Raw genomic sequence first — 16,435 nt, 5'->3', positions numbered from 1 at the left:
TCCAGCTCCTGATCACAGAGCACACAGGACGCCAGCAGCACCGTCTCAGACCTTTATTGGTTTGAAGCGCGAGTCTGTACAAAAACATCTGAGGCTTCTTGTTGTTTTTGATCAATATAGAAATGAAGTGGCTCACATGCAAAAATGGCACAAACATGTTGTGATTACACTGTTTGAATAAGTTGTATGAGTGCATTACAGAGGTATGATGTGCTTTATGTGAATGAAAATAAGCGAATAAGCAGGCTGTGTGACGCTGATTCGCTGCAGACACGTTCATGATCAGACATGATGAAGAGTTCAGACACAGACGTGCCCATAATAACAGTCGCTGCCTTTAGACACACATAAGAATCAAGTCATTTCATCTGCTGTCAGATTATTTCTTCCTGATTAAAACATTAAAAATCGTAAAAAATGTCCAGCAGCGCCCACCAGAGACCAGAGGGGCAAAAACCAACAGCAACAATCAATCAGACTGATTCAGAGATAGTCAGCTCTACATCACTGATTACAGAGGTCCTTACAGGAAAAAGAAACTAATCGTCACTGACATGAAACATACAGGAAATGACTTCAGTTTGTTACGATTCTGTTTTTCTGTTGTGCTTCAGTTTGTTTTACTGTCACCAACAAGAATAAAAACCAAAACTAACGGAGCTGGTTACGCAACCAGCGCTCAGAGCAGCAGCTCTCCAACACAGACACATCACAGTAACCAAACATTTTACAAACGTCAGAGTTTCAGTGCTGATGGACAAAGTCTGCAGATGAGAGACGTTATTGTCCAAAGGGGAAGAAGTCGATCCAGAAGACGCCCGGGTCATTACGCCTGTCATACTGAAGCAAGTCCACCAGGTGTCGCTGCAGGTCTTTCTCAGTGTAAAGCCAAGCCTCCCTGTTCCCCACCGTCCCCCCCACAGGTGAACAAAGAGGCTCTTTAACTGCCTTCTGCTTTAATCACATGATGCGAACATGAGTAATAATCCAAAGCACGGCTGAATATGAAACATTTTGTTCAGACTCGGTGTGGGTTAGAGTTCGACCCGGGCACTGGGATGAGTTTGGGAATGCCCAACAAACACAGCTGTGTTGACAAAACAAACAAACAAACTGGTTTTTATTTAAAATAGGAGATAAAAATAAACCTGCTCAGAACTGGCCTCAACATTATTACAGTGCTGCGCTCACATGTTTCAAAGTCCACAGACAACCTAAAGTCTAACAGGAACATGAGATTTAGATAGATCGCCTCCCTAACACGGGACGTCCTCTACCTGCTCACCGCGGAGACCAGATGCTAACCTCACGTTAGCCATTAGAGGCGGCTGAGTCGCCATCTCCAGAGACGCAGCAGGGACGGACGTCCTGGACCTCCTGCATCAGCGGGTGTCTCACACTAGAATCTGAAACAATGAGACGATCTCTGGACTTCAGCCGTCTGACGGACAGATTCAAATAAGTAACATCAGCAAAGAGGTGAGAACCTACACGTTAGAATAAAAATGGCCGACGTCTGCGCCGCTGCTGGTGGAGGGAAAATGAAAACATTTCAAACCCTGGCCCACATGAACCCAGACGTGGACCTGATAACCAGGCACCTTAAAGAGCTCTGTCAGATACCCGAGCGCCCCATGTATCCACAGACCTCCTCCTCCTCCTCTTCATCATGAACAGTTTCTGTGGCGCCCTCCTCGGCGAGCACTGAGTCAAACGCCACCTCCTCCACAATGAAGTCTGATTTTTTCTCCTCCTCTTCCTCCTGTTCCACCCTGCCGAAAGTTAATGTGAGGAGGTTCACATCCTTCTCCTCTTCCTCCTTACGTCTTCCTCCACAGCCCACCCTCAGCTCTAGCCCAGCTCTGGAAGGACTTCCTGTTGAAATCAGGGCATTGCGCTGAGAGTACGGCTCCTGATTGGAGGAGACAACAGGCGGTGGTTTGGGCTGAGTCAAAGATGATGATGAAGAGGATGAAGAGGAGAGGAGGTTCGCGCCCGCCCGCTGTGTGTACGCCCCTCCTGTGCTCGTGCTCTCCGTCTCACTGTCCTCATCACTCTCGTCCGAGGAGGAGCAGCTGCTTCCCTTCTTGCCTGCAGAGGGCGCCGTCTGCTCAATGTTCAGTGGGGAGATGATGCAGGGATCGTTGAGCCCCGCCTCCTCCAGGTGATGGATGGTTGTCTGACAAAGAGAGAGATGAACGGTCAATAACATGAACCAATCAGACGTGCTGACATTAAACACCAGGCTGAAGTACACTGAGATTTAAAGTACTCTGTGCTGGAGGGACACAAGTATAAATACTAATACTGCATTCCTGTTTTAATACTTTACACCTGTGATCAACACCTCTGCTGTGTTTTTAATAATGAAAGTATTTATTAGATTTTGCATTTTATAACAACAAATACAAAAATGCAACAACCAAAAGCAAGAGGCAAACAAAAACAAACAAACAAAAACAAACAAACAAAAACAAACGAACAAACAAAAACAGTGAGGTTTCAACATCTGTTGCATTAAGCTCAAATGTCCAAGTCAGGTAGACATGTAGGTGCAGAAATTGTCCCACTGTTCCACTGAAGCTTCCTCATGCAACGTTCCCAATCCTTTTAAGCGTTGGAGTCCATCCAGTGTTCCAAAATGACACGGACACATGTTACCACTGCAGTGCTTAACCCTCTAAACTGGTGTTTATTTAATTGCGGCACCTCTCCTTTGTCTCCTAGCAGACATAATTTAGGTGATCTGGGTAGGTTACAAAGTGTCCACCCCTGCAAATAATTCAGTGCAGTGTTCCAAACTGGAAAAACCAGCGGGCATTCCCAGAGGCCATGTATCACAGTACCTTTGGCTTGTTGGCATTTGCAGCACAAGTCCTCTCTACCAATCCCCATTCTATACAGCCTTGAAGGAGTATAATAATATCTATTAGGAATTTTGTACTGAATAAATTTCTCCCTGGCTTCCCTAATGTATAATCCATTGTTTGACAATATAGAATCCCATCTACCTTCATCCATTGTACGCCCCAGATCCCTATTTTTTTCAGGCTCTTATTTATATTATTTTTAATCCATGGGCAAATATTACACCATTTTGCAGCTTTGCATAGTAATAGGGGTAGTGACATAAAATTCTCTCTCGGGTTACCTTCATGTGTTATTGTAACTCCTCCTTTTAAACAGTTTCTTATTTGCAAATACTTCCAAAAATGACTGTTACCCTCCAAACAAAACTTATTTTTAATATCCTCATACGACATGAAAACTCCCCCTTCAAATAGGTCACTAACAGTTCTGATACCTCTTCTCAGCCATTGTGTCCAGTAAACTGTCTGCTTACCAATTTTAATTTTAGGATTACACCACAAGGGGGCATACTTCTGTACATTTGGCATAAGTTTACATTTCTTATGCACTTCCAACCATACCATTTTGAAAATTTCCAAATAGGGTTTTGCGTCTTACCCTCATTATTTACTTTTTGTGACAAAATATCAATTGGTGTGATTGGATATGCAAGCTCTTGTTCTATTAAAATCCAATCTATATTGTTTTTTCCTGCACAATGTTTGCCTAATCTAGCTATTTCAAAAGAGATGCTATAATATTGTATATTGGGCAGGGCTAGCCCCCCTTCTTTTTTGTGTTGGGACAGCCGATTCAGTAAAAAGACTAGATGTTACAGTCCCTGATAATTTAGTTAATTATCGCCTCTGATTTATGCCAATTCATTTTGTACCCCGAAAACATTAAGTATGTATTAATCACCTCTAATAGTGTTGTGATAGAATTAGTTGGGTCTTGGTTTAATACCAGAACATCATCTGGTTATAGGAACAATCTGTGTTCTCTGCCTCCCCGAATACACCTTTACTCTCTGCATTTTCTCTGATGTGAATAGCTAATGGCTCTAAAAAGATAGCAATGGGCTTAAATTGCATCCTTGACGTGTTGATCTGGAAATGCTAAAAAAAGGAGAAAGTACCCAATCTGCTTCTGGCCCGAGTATATGGCTCTCATCCATCTGCAAAAGTTGTCACCTATTCCAAACTTTTCCAGGGCTATGAACAGGAAGTTCCACTCCACCCTATCACAAGCTTTCTGTGCATCTAAAGATATAGCAAATACAGGATTTGTGTTATTTCTACTCAGCCACAGCAGGTGTAGTAATCTCTTCATATTATCAGACGCAGCTCTATTCTTGATAAACCCTTCTTGATCTTGATGAATAATTTGTGCTAGTACAACCTCCAACCTCTTTGCTAAAACTTTGACAGAATTTTGTGATCCACATTGATTCAACTTATCGGTCTGTAATTACCTGGATCAGTTAAATCCTTGTCGCCTTTTGGAATTAGTGACATTACTGCCTGATTAAAACTTGCAGGGAGTCGTCCAAATTCAAAAGCTTCATGTAATACTTCAGTTAGAAATGGACATAGCAAATCTATAAATTTATGATAAAATTCTGCCGGGAATCCATCCATCTATTCCTTTCCATGAATTCATGCCTTCAAAGCATCCCATGCAATGGCCAGCCTGTCCGTAGATCCAACGTTCACCTCGTTCAAATATCTTATATCCTCTTTTAGGGTTGATACAAATTTCTGGTCTTAGTCTCCACCTACACGTTCTGTTCTTATCAACATTTAGATTTATGTGCAATTCTACCGGCGCGTGGTCTGTAGCTGAGGGAACACAAACTCAAACTGTCCGAACAGGTTTGCTCGTTTCTTGCGTGTACTCATTTGGTGATTTATTAAATGTATAACTGTTATTCTAATCTGCTGCTGAGTCTCTTACGCTGATGAAAATGCAGATAACACAGATCACGAACACCTGTTCAACCAATCACTTTCATTCCACTTTGATCTGCAACAAACTGACGGTTCATCTCTGTTACAGTGTTGTTAGACTGCTATATTTTTTTGTTCTTTATGCTGTAGATTTTCACGTCTCTGGAATAGTTGGCAGTAATAAGGATGATTTTCTGTAAAATCATATTGATATGACCCGTGACATATTCGTAGATGACCGTTAGATTAGTCAGCTGGGAAACTCTGTGTTAACTCAGAGCTGAAGATATCGTGGATATGCTGACCTCGCTCCGTGGTGTACAGGTCCGTTTACCCTCATGATTAATATTCACAATAAAAATATTAGCCCAACATCATGAAGTCTGTATGTGCTTCATAGTGTCGAACAACCTTTGTACAGTTAAAGCCAGCAGTTACTACATGACGGAAACACCAACGTTATTTCTTTTATGCGTTTATACGCAGGTCACGCTGATTACTGAACAAAAACCCGAAGATCAGCTGTTAATCGAATTTATTTGCTCTCTCTCCTCCTTAAACATGTTTTTAATGTTAGTTATAATTCAGAATTTGCGACTGAAACACGTATGACGAACATCAGGAAATAAAACCCCGATAAATATAACCTCAGTAAAGGAAGTCAGTGTCAGCGGGGGTTATTACAGCTGTGTACCGGGGCCTGCGCTTTGTCGGTGGTAATAATAGCTCGATTGCGAGGCGAGGCGAGCGGGTCTGTCCCACGCTTTGCCGTGAGACTGGGCAGACATCTCCGAAATCATCAAAGCACTTTTGCAAAGAGGCTGTATCTTGACAAACCGATCAGACATATTAAGATTAAACCGCTACATTCTCGCTAAAAAAAATATTAAAACGGTATTTGGTGACACACAAACAGGTTCTTCAAAGTTCAGTTCTGTTAGTTTCCACATGCCGGTTGTTGTGTGCTAAAAACAATGGCCACCAGGCCAAAGCAATGGTTTTGACTCGATCAGCGTTAGCCCCGCCCCCTGAGTTTGGGGGTGAGGCTGACAGATAAAATTATTTCATGGTGAGACCTGAAGGAGTCAACTGTGCCAAAATGAATGAATTAAATACACCATTAAATAAATATTTAAATGTAGCAATAATTAATTAAAATGTGAAATAAATAAATAATTAATTAAATGTGTCAAAAATATTTATTTAATTAATCATTTCATGGTGTATTTAATTAATTCATTATGGCAGTCCTGGCGTTTCATACAAAGCACCCACGCAGCTGTACAGAAACCCCGTCATGCTAGCTAGTACACAGTACGAGTTATTGTAACTGACTGTAAAAAGTCAGCATAACTAAAATAAACTCCACCTAAACTTGGTTCATATCTGACCCAGATAGACTGCAGGTCATAACTTCTTACCTGAAGTTCACCTGACACTCGGACCGGCGGCCGCCTCGGGTCTCTCCTCCTCCCGCCTCCCCTTTCTCTCATCCACCTGCTGGCCTCTGTGGTAGCTCCGCCACAGCCAGTTATTTTTACACATCTGCCAGCATCTGGCCAATCCACCACCTTTCATTGTTTATACCGTTACAACCCCCCCCCCAAAAAAAAAACAAAAAACATCGGCCCATAAAAACGAATAATCACCAGTCCAGCTATGGTTGTGCCATCAGTTAACCCTTCGCGTGCCAGCTGTGCCACGCGTGCCCAGGGTTGCCGACCCCTGATCTAGTTCATCCCTGGAGTTAGACGCCTTTTTATTCATTGGTCAGAGTTAAATGTCAAATATATTTTAAAAACATTCCTTTACAGGGCTCTAGACTAACTTTTTGCCATGGGCGTACTGGTACCGGCACAAAAGTTAGGCGCACACAAATTTTATAATAATTTATATAATATAATGTGTTTTTCTGGATACACTGTGCTTTTTCAGCATTCAAAGATTGATGACACCGTGTCAGAGCACTGGCTATGAATTTCAGAAGGATCAGGCCTTAACTTAACAGAAAAGTTAGCAATAGTTCTTTTCCTATTACAGCTACATCCACTTCTGTCGTGCCTAGGCTGCTCACTAGGGCTGGGTATCATCACTGATTTCTATAATCCATTCGATTCCGGTTTTCAAAGTCCCGATTCGATTCAACTTAGCCTCAGACAGTCAGAAATATTATAATTCTGATCATTTATCAGTACTGACTTCATCAGAATTGTGAACATCACAGCAGATGCCTTTGTGTGAAAGTAACCGAGAATAAAACACAGAAAAACATGAAGGAGATTTTCCTGGTCTGGCTTTTTATAGCAGATAACCTTAAAAATATTCTACAATGTTCTGCATATAAAGTTTAAATTTCTTCAGTATTGAACAACAGAAAAAATAGGCTTTCTTGTCCGAGGTCATTTAAGTGAAAAAAAGAAAAGAAAAAGACAGCAGCCGACAGCGCTGTAAACAACGGTAGACTGGTGGGTAATAAGCGACTGAATAATACAGAAAACAGAGATTGGAGACGGGAAACTGTTCCTGAAGTACAGAGAGAGATAGAGAGAGAGCTAGCTGTGCATGGAGTGTGATTTTAATGTGGAAGCAAAACAGCAAAATTCATGAGGACATTGATCAAATGTGAAGCGCAGTTTGCTGCTTCTTTTGCTGCTGGCTCGGTGAATTTTGGTTGGAGAGACAAAACCTGCAGCTCAGAATCAGCGCAAAAAGACGTAATCACAGCGCGGACCGGACGCATCAGAATCGCTGAGCTCCGACAGCGTGTCCGTCTACGGGCCGTCGGGTGAGAAAGCCGAGAAAGACAAAGCTGATTCTGATGCGTCGGGTCCGTTCTGTGTTTACGTCTTTGTGTGGAATCCGTGTACCTGCTCTCATCTGCTGTTTGGTTGTTGTTGAAATGGTTTTGTGAGCTTTGATCTGAGAATCTGGCGTTTCTGGCAAAACACAGTTATATTTAAAAGTCGATTCAGGATTTAATGAATTGATATCGCTTTATTCAAGCTACTCACCTCCCACTTCCACCTGCACTTTCAACTGGACCACGGCCAATCAGAGAGGTCCCGCCCCTTACTATCTCTGATTGGTTTAGTCCACGATAGGGGCATAACGTGTGTCTGTTGTTGACCACAGGGAAGGTTGCAGATTTTTTTTTTCTTTGCTACCCGAACAGTTGGTCGCACAGGTGCAACCAAATATTTTTTTTTAGTCGCACCACTGAAAAATTTGGTCGCATTTGCGACCAAATTGGTCGCACTCTAGAGCCCTGCTTTAAACACGTCAGGTGCAAAGATCTGAGTGTGCGAAGGAGACCCTCAGAAATATTCCCATAAGTCACTGCCTCTGTCAGTGCGCCCCAGGGCAGCTGTGGCTACAATGTAGCTGCCATCACCAGTGTGTGAATGTGTGTGTGAATGGGTGGATGACTGCATATGTAAAGTGCTTTGGGGTCCTTAGGGACTAGAAAAGCACTGTATAAATACAGGCCATTTACTGCTGTAAAGGGTGGCTCAAGACTTTTGCGCATTACTTTATTATGTAAAAGTATGAATAAATGAAATTATGACATAACGAGTTTAGATTGTAGCTGAAATTCTCGTTTCACCTCGGCTTTACGAGCAAACTGAGCTCGGTGTTACGGTCGAAGCGGTGAACAGACCTTTGTGGGCTGTGAGCGCGCTTCATCTGCTCGCGTGGCCTTTGCGTGTTTCCTAGCAGTGGAAACGTAGCTGAATCACATTAAAAGAAGTGCGGTGTGGCAGAGAGCTGGGCACGGCGCCGTGTTTTGGAAAGAAACTGTTGGTGAGCACCCAAACCCTCCAAACTTCATGTTTGGTTTGTTGGTCACACAGCAGGGGAAAGCCCCCTCTGCATCTTGGTTAACTAAAGGCAGTTAATAATGGAACATGAAACTGCATCTATTTCATGAAAAGCGTCTGCTGATCCCCCCGTTCGCATGAGACACTACAAATATTAAAAAGGTTAACTGTAAGGACGCCCACAGCTGCTCCATCCCAGCACGCTGTCTGCACGAAGAAAATACTCAGATGAATTCAAGGTTTCACAAACTAAAGGTGACGACGAGTCACACGGCACTCACCGACGCGTTAACAGGAGCTCGTCTTTAAAATAAGCCCGGGGTTCATTCATGCTCATAAACCACACGACCTTTAGATCCCAGCAAACAGGTGGTTACGAACGTTTTTACAGATAAATAATCACGTGAGAAGACGAGATAACGACTCACAGCAGGTAACAGAGAAGACTTCCTGATGGGAAGTGTTTCCCTGTGCAGGACAGCCTCTGCTCTGAGACTCACATCACCAAGTCTCCATAGCAAGTTCAGCCAAGACGCCAACACAGACATATATCAGCAAACACCGCAGAACGACAACACCAAGAATAAACCCAGATGAACATTTCTACACTGGGTTCAAAGCCAAACTGAACCAGCGGCTCCTCAGGCCACATTTTTAAATATTCACCAGTTTTTATGTGATAACATTTCCTTTGCACAGAGGAAGCAGCCGCTGGCCGGCGTTCTGCTGCTTCGGGTTGTGATAAACTCAGAAGAACAGTGAGCCGAGAACACTACCCCGGGGTACACCGGAGTCCCGGATAGACGGCGAAGACGTTCAACTTTCAGATAAACAACACTCACTCACAAAACCACAGAAACGCTGCTCTGCTTTCACCTCAGAGGGTTGGCCAACGTTTGAGTGCAGGCTCGAGGTCAAAGCAGAAAATAAAAGCCAAACTTAAAAGCAGCTTTTGAACACTGCACGGAGAGCGGGCCGGGGTCGGGTTCTTCCTGCGTTCCAGCTCTGAGCTCTCAGCCCTGATATGAAAACATCACTTTTATCATGAAGCGTCTGAAATGTGACCAGAGGGACGTGAGACACTGTGAAACTGAATCACTGTGAGATCTCTGTGGACAAACATTACACTTTAGTCTCGTGAGCGCTTTAAACATGGACGGCTTGTGCCGATGCAGGAATATTAAAAGTTGTTTGCTGGCATCTCCACACCAGGAATAACACGGCACGTTATGAATGGAGCGATTAGCGGCTCGGTGACCGAGCAGCCGAGCGGGTCTCAGCGCTGCTGTGACTGGGAGCAAATGGGATTTCACTGCGGTACGAGCTGTAAAAACATGGCTGTGTTTCACCTCTCGAAGCACATCCTGCCTGCACGCTCTGACTGTGTGTGCGAGCTCTTTAGCAGCGTCCTGAGTCTGTGCAGCTGTCTCTCTTTGTTTGTACACCACCGTTAACCGCAGCTCTGGCAGAGTTTCCGCCTGCTGCTGTTTCTTCCTGTGTCTTTACTCAGAAAACGCTGAGCGCTCGCCGCTCGACCACAAACAGCAAACAGCACGTTAACTGTTTGGCCTGCGACTCCAGCTGTAGCAGAGAGCCCGACCCTGGGCGATTCCACCACATTAGAGTCCAGTTAAAGCATCTGATGGTGTAATCTGCACTCAGATTTATGCTTCACACGTATCAAAGGATGTGAGATGACAGAGATGTGAAACCACAGAAAGAAAGAACTCTTCACACGTTCCCACTCGTGTTCTCTGCAGATCAACGGGAATATTTCTGATGAGATCGTTCTGGTGCTTTAGACACGCGGATCTGTTCGAGTGGAAAACACTTTGCTGTGATGAAGCAATGAGAAGTGACAGGAGTGAGACTGAAACTACGTGACTATCACAGCACGATCGTATCACGTTCTCATGAACCAGCGTCCTCGAGTTCGCTTCAAAGGCTCAAACTCAGGACCTCTGACCCGTTTGCTGCTGGATGGTGAAGGGTCAGGTCCAGTTAGCGGTGCGGGTACAGGATGGAAACTTTATCTTATAGCTGAAAACAACTGAACTTTCAAAATAAGAGCCACTCGTCACACGCATCGAGATGGCGTTCTTTGAAACTGTGAAACAACAACAAAGGTCGAACATCAGACAGACCTACGAGCGCTGACGACAGAAACCTGAAGGAATCAGATGCTAGAATAAATCGTCTTCCTTTGGTGACGTGTTCAGTGTGTGATGCTCTGACTCAGAACTTACCAGAACCGACGGCAGCAGCCTCCGTCTCAGACAGATGAACCCGGTCAAGATCAGCATGAAGATGCAGAACATGACGATAATCACCAACGAGCACAACATGCCCGAGATCAGCGGGTCTGCACGCAGGAACACAACGAGTTTAGAGATGAACATCAGTCTCAACAGCCTGAAAACAGCAACATTTAAACGTTCACATCGTGCTACAGTCGTCAGCTCCAACAACGCCGCCGGAACTGGCGAGGCTGGACCGTTAGCAAGTCAGGCTGACCCTGGAAAACCATGTGACCTCTGACCTTCTGTCTGCGCAGGTCTGTGAGGAGCTACAGGTTAAAGGAATCAAACTTTTCCAGGTTATACACGTAGGCGTCTGAAAAACAGAAAACACTTCCTCGACGCTGTTGGGTATGTTTGTTTTCCTCACCACACAAGTGTGATGACCCAGGTAGTACTAGTACATGTAGTACTACTACATGTAGTACTTCTACAGATAGTACTAGTACATGTAGTACTACTACAGGTAGTACCAGCACTGCTGTTTCCAGCCGTGACTTGCTTATCAGTCAGATTCCCTGAGGTTAGCGTGGGAAGTGTGTTTCACGGGGAATTCCCTGCATTTACAATCACAACAGAAGCTCAGCATGAATGTTGTGGACTAAAAGCTTTTTATTATCACCTCCATGTGTCCACTTGATTTTTCCAGTGAGTAAAACTAAATAAGCAAACACACAAACGCTGTATCTCACAGTTCAACCTGAGGGGGCTGAAACTTGGCACAGCTTTGAAAAACGTGGAGCTCCACAGAGTCCTGACGTAAAGTTATTAACACGCACGCCCTGAACGACACTGCAGGCTAACAGCAGTGTTTATGATGCTGCTCCTTTAGCTTCACCCATCTTCCACCTGACAGCGAGGTAACTGAAATCACTGTGTGTGTGTGTGTGTGTGTGTGTGTGTGTGTGTGCGTGTACCTGCAGAGAAGATGGCTGGTACTGTAGCACACTCAGGCGGGCTGAAGTTGGAGTACATGTTCTCGAATTCGTCGCAGAATCGCACGGCGACACAGTACCGCCTGCCGGGCTCCAAACGATCCCACTTATAGCTCTTCAGAGACTCAGTCTTGATGACCTGCACACACAGGCACAGATTATCAGCACAGGAGGCGTCCTGCTCACACAGACTCCGACTGACACAGCAGCAGGTCTCTCATGTGACGCCTGCTCTTAGCCTACAGACTTTTTACATTTAGGAAAATATTTAAACATTTATCATAAATCAGAGTGGACTCATGACTGACTTCAAACCGTTGAAAGCCTTGGGCCACACTTTCTGTCCCAGAGGTTCAGGAGTACGTCACTGCCCATAAAGATCCACTCAGAGCTAACAGATGAAAGCAGGAAGTAAACTTGTTTCTAACGCTTCGAGCCAGCGCTCAGGTATCACCACGGTTACTGTGCGAGGTACGCTCTTATGCTCATCGGCAGCTGGTGAGGACGCACGGCGAGCATCATTTCAGAGAAATGTAATAACAGTGGGACAGAATTCCACAGCTGGATCACCATGGAAACATTAATGGAAGCGGCGGACACGGAGAGTGAGCAGAAAAATAACCACAGCGACACAAAGTAGGCGGGTCCAGAGTGGAGTTAGTGTTGTGTGATTTGAAAGGTAACTCGCAGTCCCGTGTCAGGCCTGTAGGCCAGGCTCCTCCCTCCTTATACTTTGCTTGAGGTGACATTTGACCCTCTTTGCCGTTTATTTGCGGAGGTGAAACTCAAACTGGGGGTTCTGATTGGTCTCCCTCTCTCATGTACCTCCATCATATCCGGGTTGCTGCTGCTGATCTGGAGCTCGTAATGGAGAATGTCGTAGCTCTGCCTGAGGCGCTCCAGCGGAGGGTGAAGATCCACGCTCAGGCTTCTGTTGCTGAGCGCCACGCTAAGCAGCGGCAGGCTCAGGTGTTCTGCAGAAATCAGAAACAACGCATGACGCCCACACACGGCTCTGAGGGCTGAAAATAACAAACACGTGGCGTCTCCGGAGCTGAAGACTCAACACTCACCGATGGGTTTGAATGGGACCCCGGTCTCGTTCGGGTCTCCAAAGACCTGGCCTCCCAGCTGAGGTCCAACCCTTGTTAAGTACGTCTCTGTTAGGACGGAGAACGCCGCCGTCAAGTCACAAAACAGAGGCTTCTGCACACGCTCACACCCGGCCACCGGGTTCCAGCTATGTTTCCTTTCATGACCAGAGAGGAGAGAAACATCAGATCTCAGAGGAAGTGTTCGTGATCACCTGAGCCAATATGAGCCAGAAACATGTCAGAACTCCTCTGAAGACAACGCAGACTATCATCAGGGTACCAACCAGGTGACATCAGCACACCTGCAGCTGTCAGTGTGTGAAGGTAAACCCACCTCTCAGTTGTGTATTCAACGTTATAGGAGACCCCTGGAGGTGTGCCTGGTCCCGCCTCCCATTTCAGTACATAACTGAAGTTGAGTGATGTCAGGGAGATGTTGACGGGCTTTGGGAGGGTACCTACAGCTGGAACACAGACAGGAAGAGGAAGGTCAAAGGTCAGCAGGAGACCAGCACCATGAGTTATCTGACCCGCAGCACAAAATGAAACATCTTAAATGTCAGCAGAAAAACAATAAAATTATTATTCTCTACATTACACTCTACATAATTATTAAACAGGCAGCAGCTCTTCTACGCCTGACAGAACTCCAGCTTTGCTCCTGCACATGTGCACGCTGTGGGAGGAGCTGAGATCTGTATGTGTGGGAACTGTGGGAGGAAAGAAAGACCCAGCAAACATCTCCCCACCGTCAGTCGTTCCAGGGAAAGGAACTCTTCATGCTTCAGCAGACCATCTCATGGTCCCAACTTTGTGGGAACAGTTTGGAGATGGCTGTTCCAACATGGCTGCACACCGGTGTGCAGAAAGACATGGATGAGCTGTGGAAGAACCTGCCTGCACAGAGTCCTGACCTCAGCCCGAAAGAAAACCTTTGGGATGAGTTAGAGACTGTGAGCCGGGGCTTCTCGTCCAACATCAGTGTGACCTCACAAATGTTCTTCTGAATGGTCCAAAATTCCCATAAACACTCCTAAACCTCTGGAAAGAAGAGCTGCAAACTGTTGCTAATATAGTGTCCTAAAGACGGCTGCAGCCTCTACGTCTGAAAAGCCTGATTGGACACAAGTCTGTGACAACATGAGCAGCCTACTCTGGGCTCAGTCAACTCCTTCCTGATGATTTCATGGTCTCGGGTCTGACTGAATAACACGCCTTTACATGACAAAGGAACAGGAAGCAGGGGACGGTGAGTGGATGACCACAGGCTGTCAGCCAGCCGGGACACTCAGGTGGTTTCCGAGAGGAAACGGCCTGAACTATGACACGGAGAGTCCAGAAATACGCAGAGGCAAGATCACGTGGTTCTGAGTGCGCGCTCACCTGGCAGGATCAGAGGCAGCCATGAGAGCATCCAGGTGAGAGCGGTCATGACAGCTGGAGCACATCTGCCGAGCTTCCATCAGCACCTCAACGGACAGACAGCAGCTGCTTTCACTTTCTGAGCAGGGATGAAAGTGCAATTTCAGACCCACGCTTTTACTTTCTGTCTCATGTCTTACAGTTAAACACAGTTAATAAAGTTTTGACATTGAAATAAACCTTTATTGACACCCCCGTGGTTCTGTTAGCCTCTGATTTGGCCTCAGACTTCCCTGTAAGTACAGACTGTGAGATAAGTTTAACTTGCTGACCTGTTACGGAGAGATAAAGCCCCCATGAAGCGTCACTGGTCCGCAGATTCAAGTTTTCGTGTTTTTCTCAAACCGCCCACTCGCCGGAAATTCCTCCTCATCTCAAGCTAACGGGCTAACAGGCTAACGGGCTAGCACCCTCTGTGTTGGTAAAAGATCAAAGCTCCAGGCTGGTAGTAACCGATCAATGAGTCCGTGCGTGTTACCTGTCCCGGTGAGCGTCCCGATATGCTTCCGTTAGCGCTGTCACAGGACCGAAACACGCTGCTGCCGCCCCGCTGCCTTCTAGGACCTCCAGTAATCGCGAACTCTCTCCTGCTCCTGTGTCGTTCCTTTGATCAAAGCGACATCACACCCAACAATGACACAGCAACAACACTTAGAAACATTTCCCACTCGGTCGGTTTGAGTTTGTTGTTGACCAGTCTGACAAATCATAAAGTGTAAACTTCGTTTGACACACAGCATTAAATACAACCGGACAGACGCAATAAAATATACCGTCACAGTTGATTTAACGGGACATCGTCCCTGAAATCGGGTGTAGCAAATATATATCTATAGATATTTTTTTTCTTTACGGTTTATAACGCCGTCTCTTCACGAGATCTCGTTAGACCGGCGGTCATGAATGCAGCACCGCGGGAAGTCGGTGATAGGAAATCACGTGATGTTGTGGAAGCACGGACGCTTACCTGACAGGCTCCCAGTAGCTTTGAGAAGTCATGTGATATAGTTTGTGGTTATTTTCCTTAGATTTGAGGTTTACATTTAGTTTTAAATATCCGTGTACGCGCTTCACGAGCAGGTCATGTTATAACCACAGCAACAAACCACAGTGGAATAAAATAACGATTTTATTTCTTATTTTCAAACCCTTAAGATTATGAAAACCAAAAATGCAGGGAAACCTTTTAACACAAAGAAGTTTAGTAAGTTCTCATTTTATTTATTTGATTGAAAGTGCATATCTTGTAGCCATGTTGTGTACAATCCTTGTTCTTGCTTCACTAAAAAAACAAAAAGCTGATATATACCTGTGACTTTTCTCTAAGAGGTCCAGAGGTCACCGAGACATAAAAACCACACAAATAACATCAGCAGTCAAATGTGATTGAAAGGTTTGGAGGTTTGTCTCAAAATAAACCTTTAAACTGATTTTGTATCCTCTGGAAGTTGTGCTAACCTCCATCTTTGCCCTTACAAAGTTCCCATTTACATTCTAATGTAGGAATAAACTGCCTTCATGTTACAACTCTGCTGCAACAAACCACTGCAGACCTTTGCTTAATCCGATTACATTATTAAATGTCAACAGTCATACTGCTGAAGTAATCTGGAAATCCACTAGCATTATGATTTGGCTAGCAACAATATTAGCATGGGGTACAGAGTGGCTGTAGCTCAGGTGTTAGAGCAGTTCATCTGCTAAGTGGAAGGTTGGTAGTTTGATCCCAAAATTGTGAGGTACGTAAGTCAAAATTTCAATTTACTAAATCAAAATTTTGAGTTAAGTCAAATTTTTAAACCCATGACACCAATGTAAGGTAGCATGGAAAAATCATTAAGGACTCATTTTTTAAAAAATTAAAAAATAAAATGTAATAATTATCACATTATTCTTTTTCTGCTAATTTCTGTTCACGTATCTTCTGTTCCAGCCATGGATGTTTATATGAAACACTGGTCAATGTATGAACAAGTGAGTCAAAGGCTCTTCTGCAGACAGTTTTTTCTACACCTGAGACTGTATTATATCAGAGGGAGGGTATACCCTTATATGGTCGTCTCAGAAGCT

At 44.8% G+C, this 16,435-nt stretch overlaps 1 protein-coding gene across 2 annotated transcripts; it reads right to left on the bottom strand.

Moving 5' to 3' along the window:
• Positions 1-38: 38 nt before the first annotated feature.
• On the bottom strand, positions 39-15,261 carry LOC146370141 (interferon alpha/beta receptor 2-like). Of its 2 annotated transcripts, none has more exons than XM_084954621.1 (8): positions 14,844-15,261; positions 14,327-14,444; positions 13,278-13,407; positions 12,923-13,098; positions 12,675-12,823; positions 11,832-11,988; positions 10,864-10,979; positions 39-2,179 (listed from the first exon to the last, which is right to left on the bottom strand). In XM_084954621.1, exons 2-8 carry the CDS (start codon positions 14,373-14,375, stop codon positions 1,616-1,618), a joined length of 1,341 nt encoding a protein of 446 aa, XP_084810747.1. In that variant the 5' UTR covers positions 14,376-14,444; positions 14,844-15,261; the 3' UTR covers positions 39-1,615. The 2 variants fall into 2 exon arrangements, with proteins under 2 accessions (XP_084810747.1, XP_084810746.1); XM_084954620.1 differs by having other exon boundaries at positions 14,638-15,260.
• Between the last annotated feature and the right edge of the window lie 1,174 nt (positions 15,262-16,435).

Source organism: Perissodus microlepis, chromosome 16, assembly GCF_051167445.1.
Source record: "Perissodus microlepis isolate ML-2025 ecotype Zambia chromosome 16, ASM5116744v1, whole genome shotgun sequence".
Taxonomy (NCBI): Eukaryota; Metazoa; Chordata; class Actinopteri; order Cichliformes; family Cichlidae; genus Perissodus; species Perissodus microlepis.
Note: the sequence above shows the minus strand (reverse complement) of the source record. Positions and strands in the feature narration are given on the sequence as shown.

Excerpts from the sequence above, each read along its gene's own strand:
- LOC146370141 (XM_084954621.1), bottom strand. The coding sequence starts at position 14,375 with ATGACCGCTCTCACCTGGATGCTCTCATGGCTGCCTCTGATCCTGCCA. Across the intron at positions 13,099-13,277 it reads GTTGAATACACAACTGAGAG|GAAACATAGCTGGAACCCGG; the intron begins GTGGGTTTACCT and ends TGGTCATGAAAG. Across the intron at positions 10,980-11,831 it reads ACCAGCCATCTTCTCTGCAG|ACCCGCTGATCTCGGGCATG; the intron begins GTACACGCACAC and ends TCCTGCGTGCAG.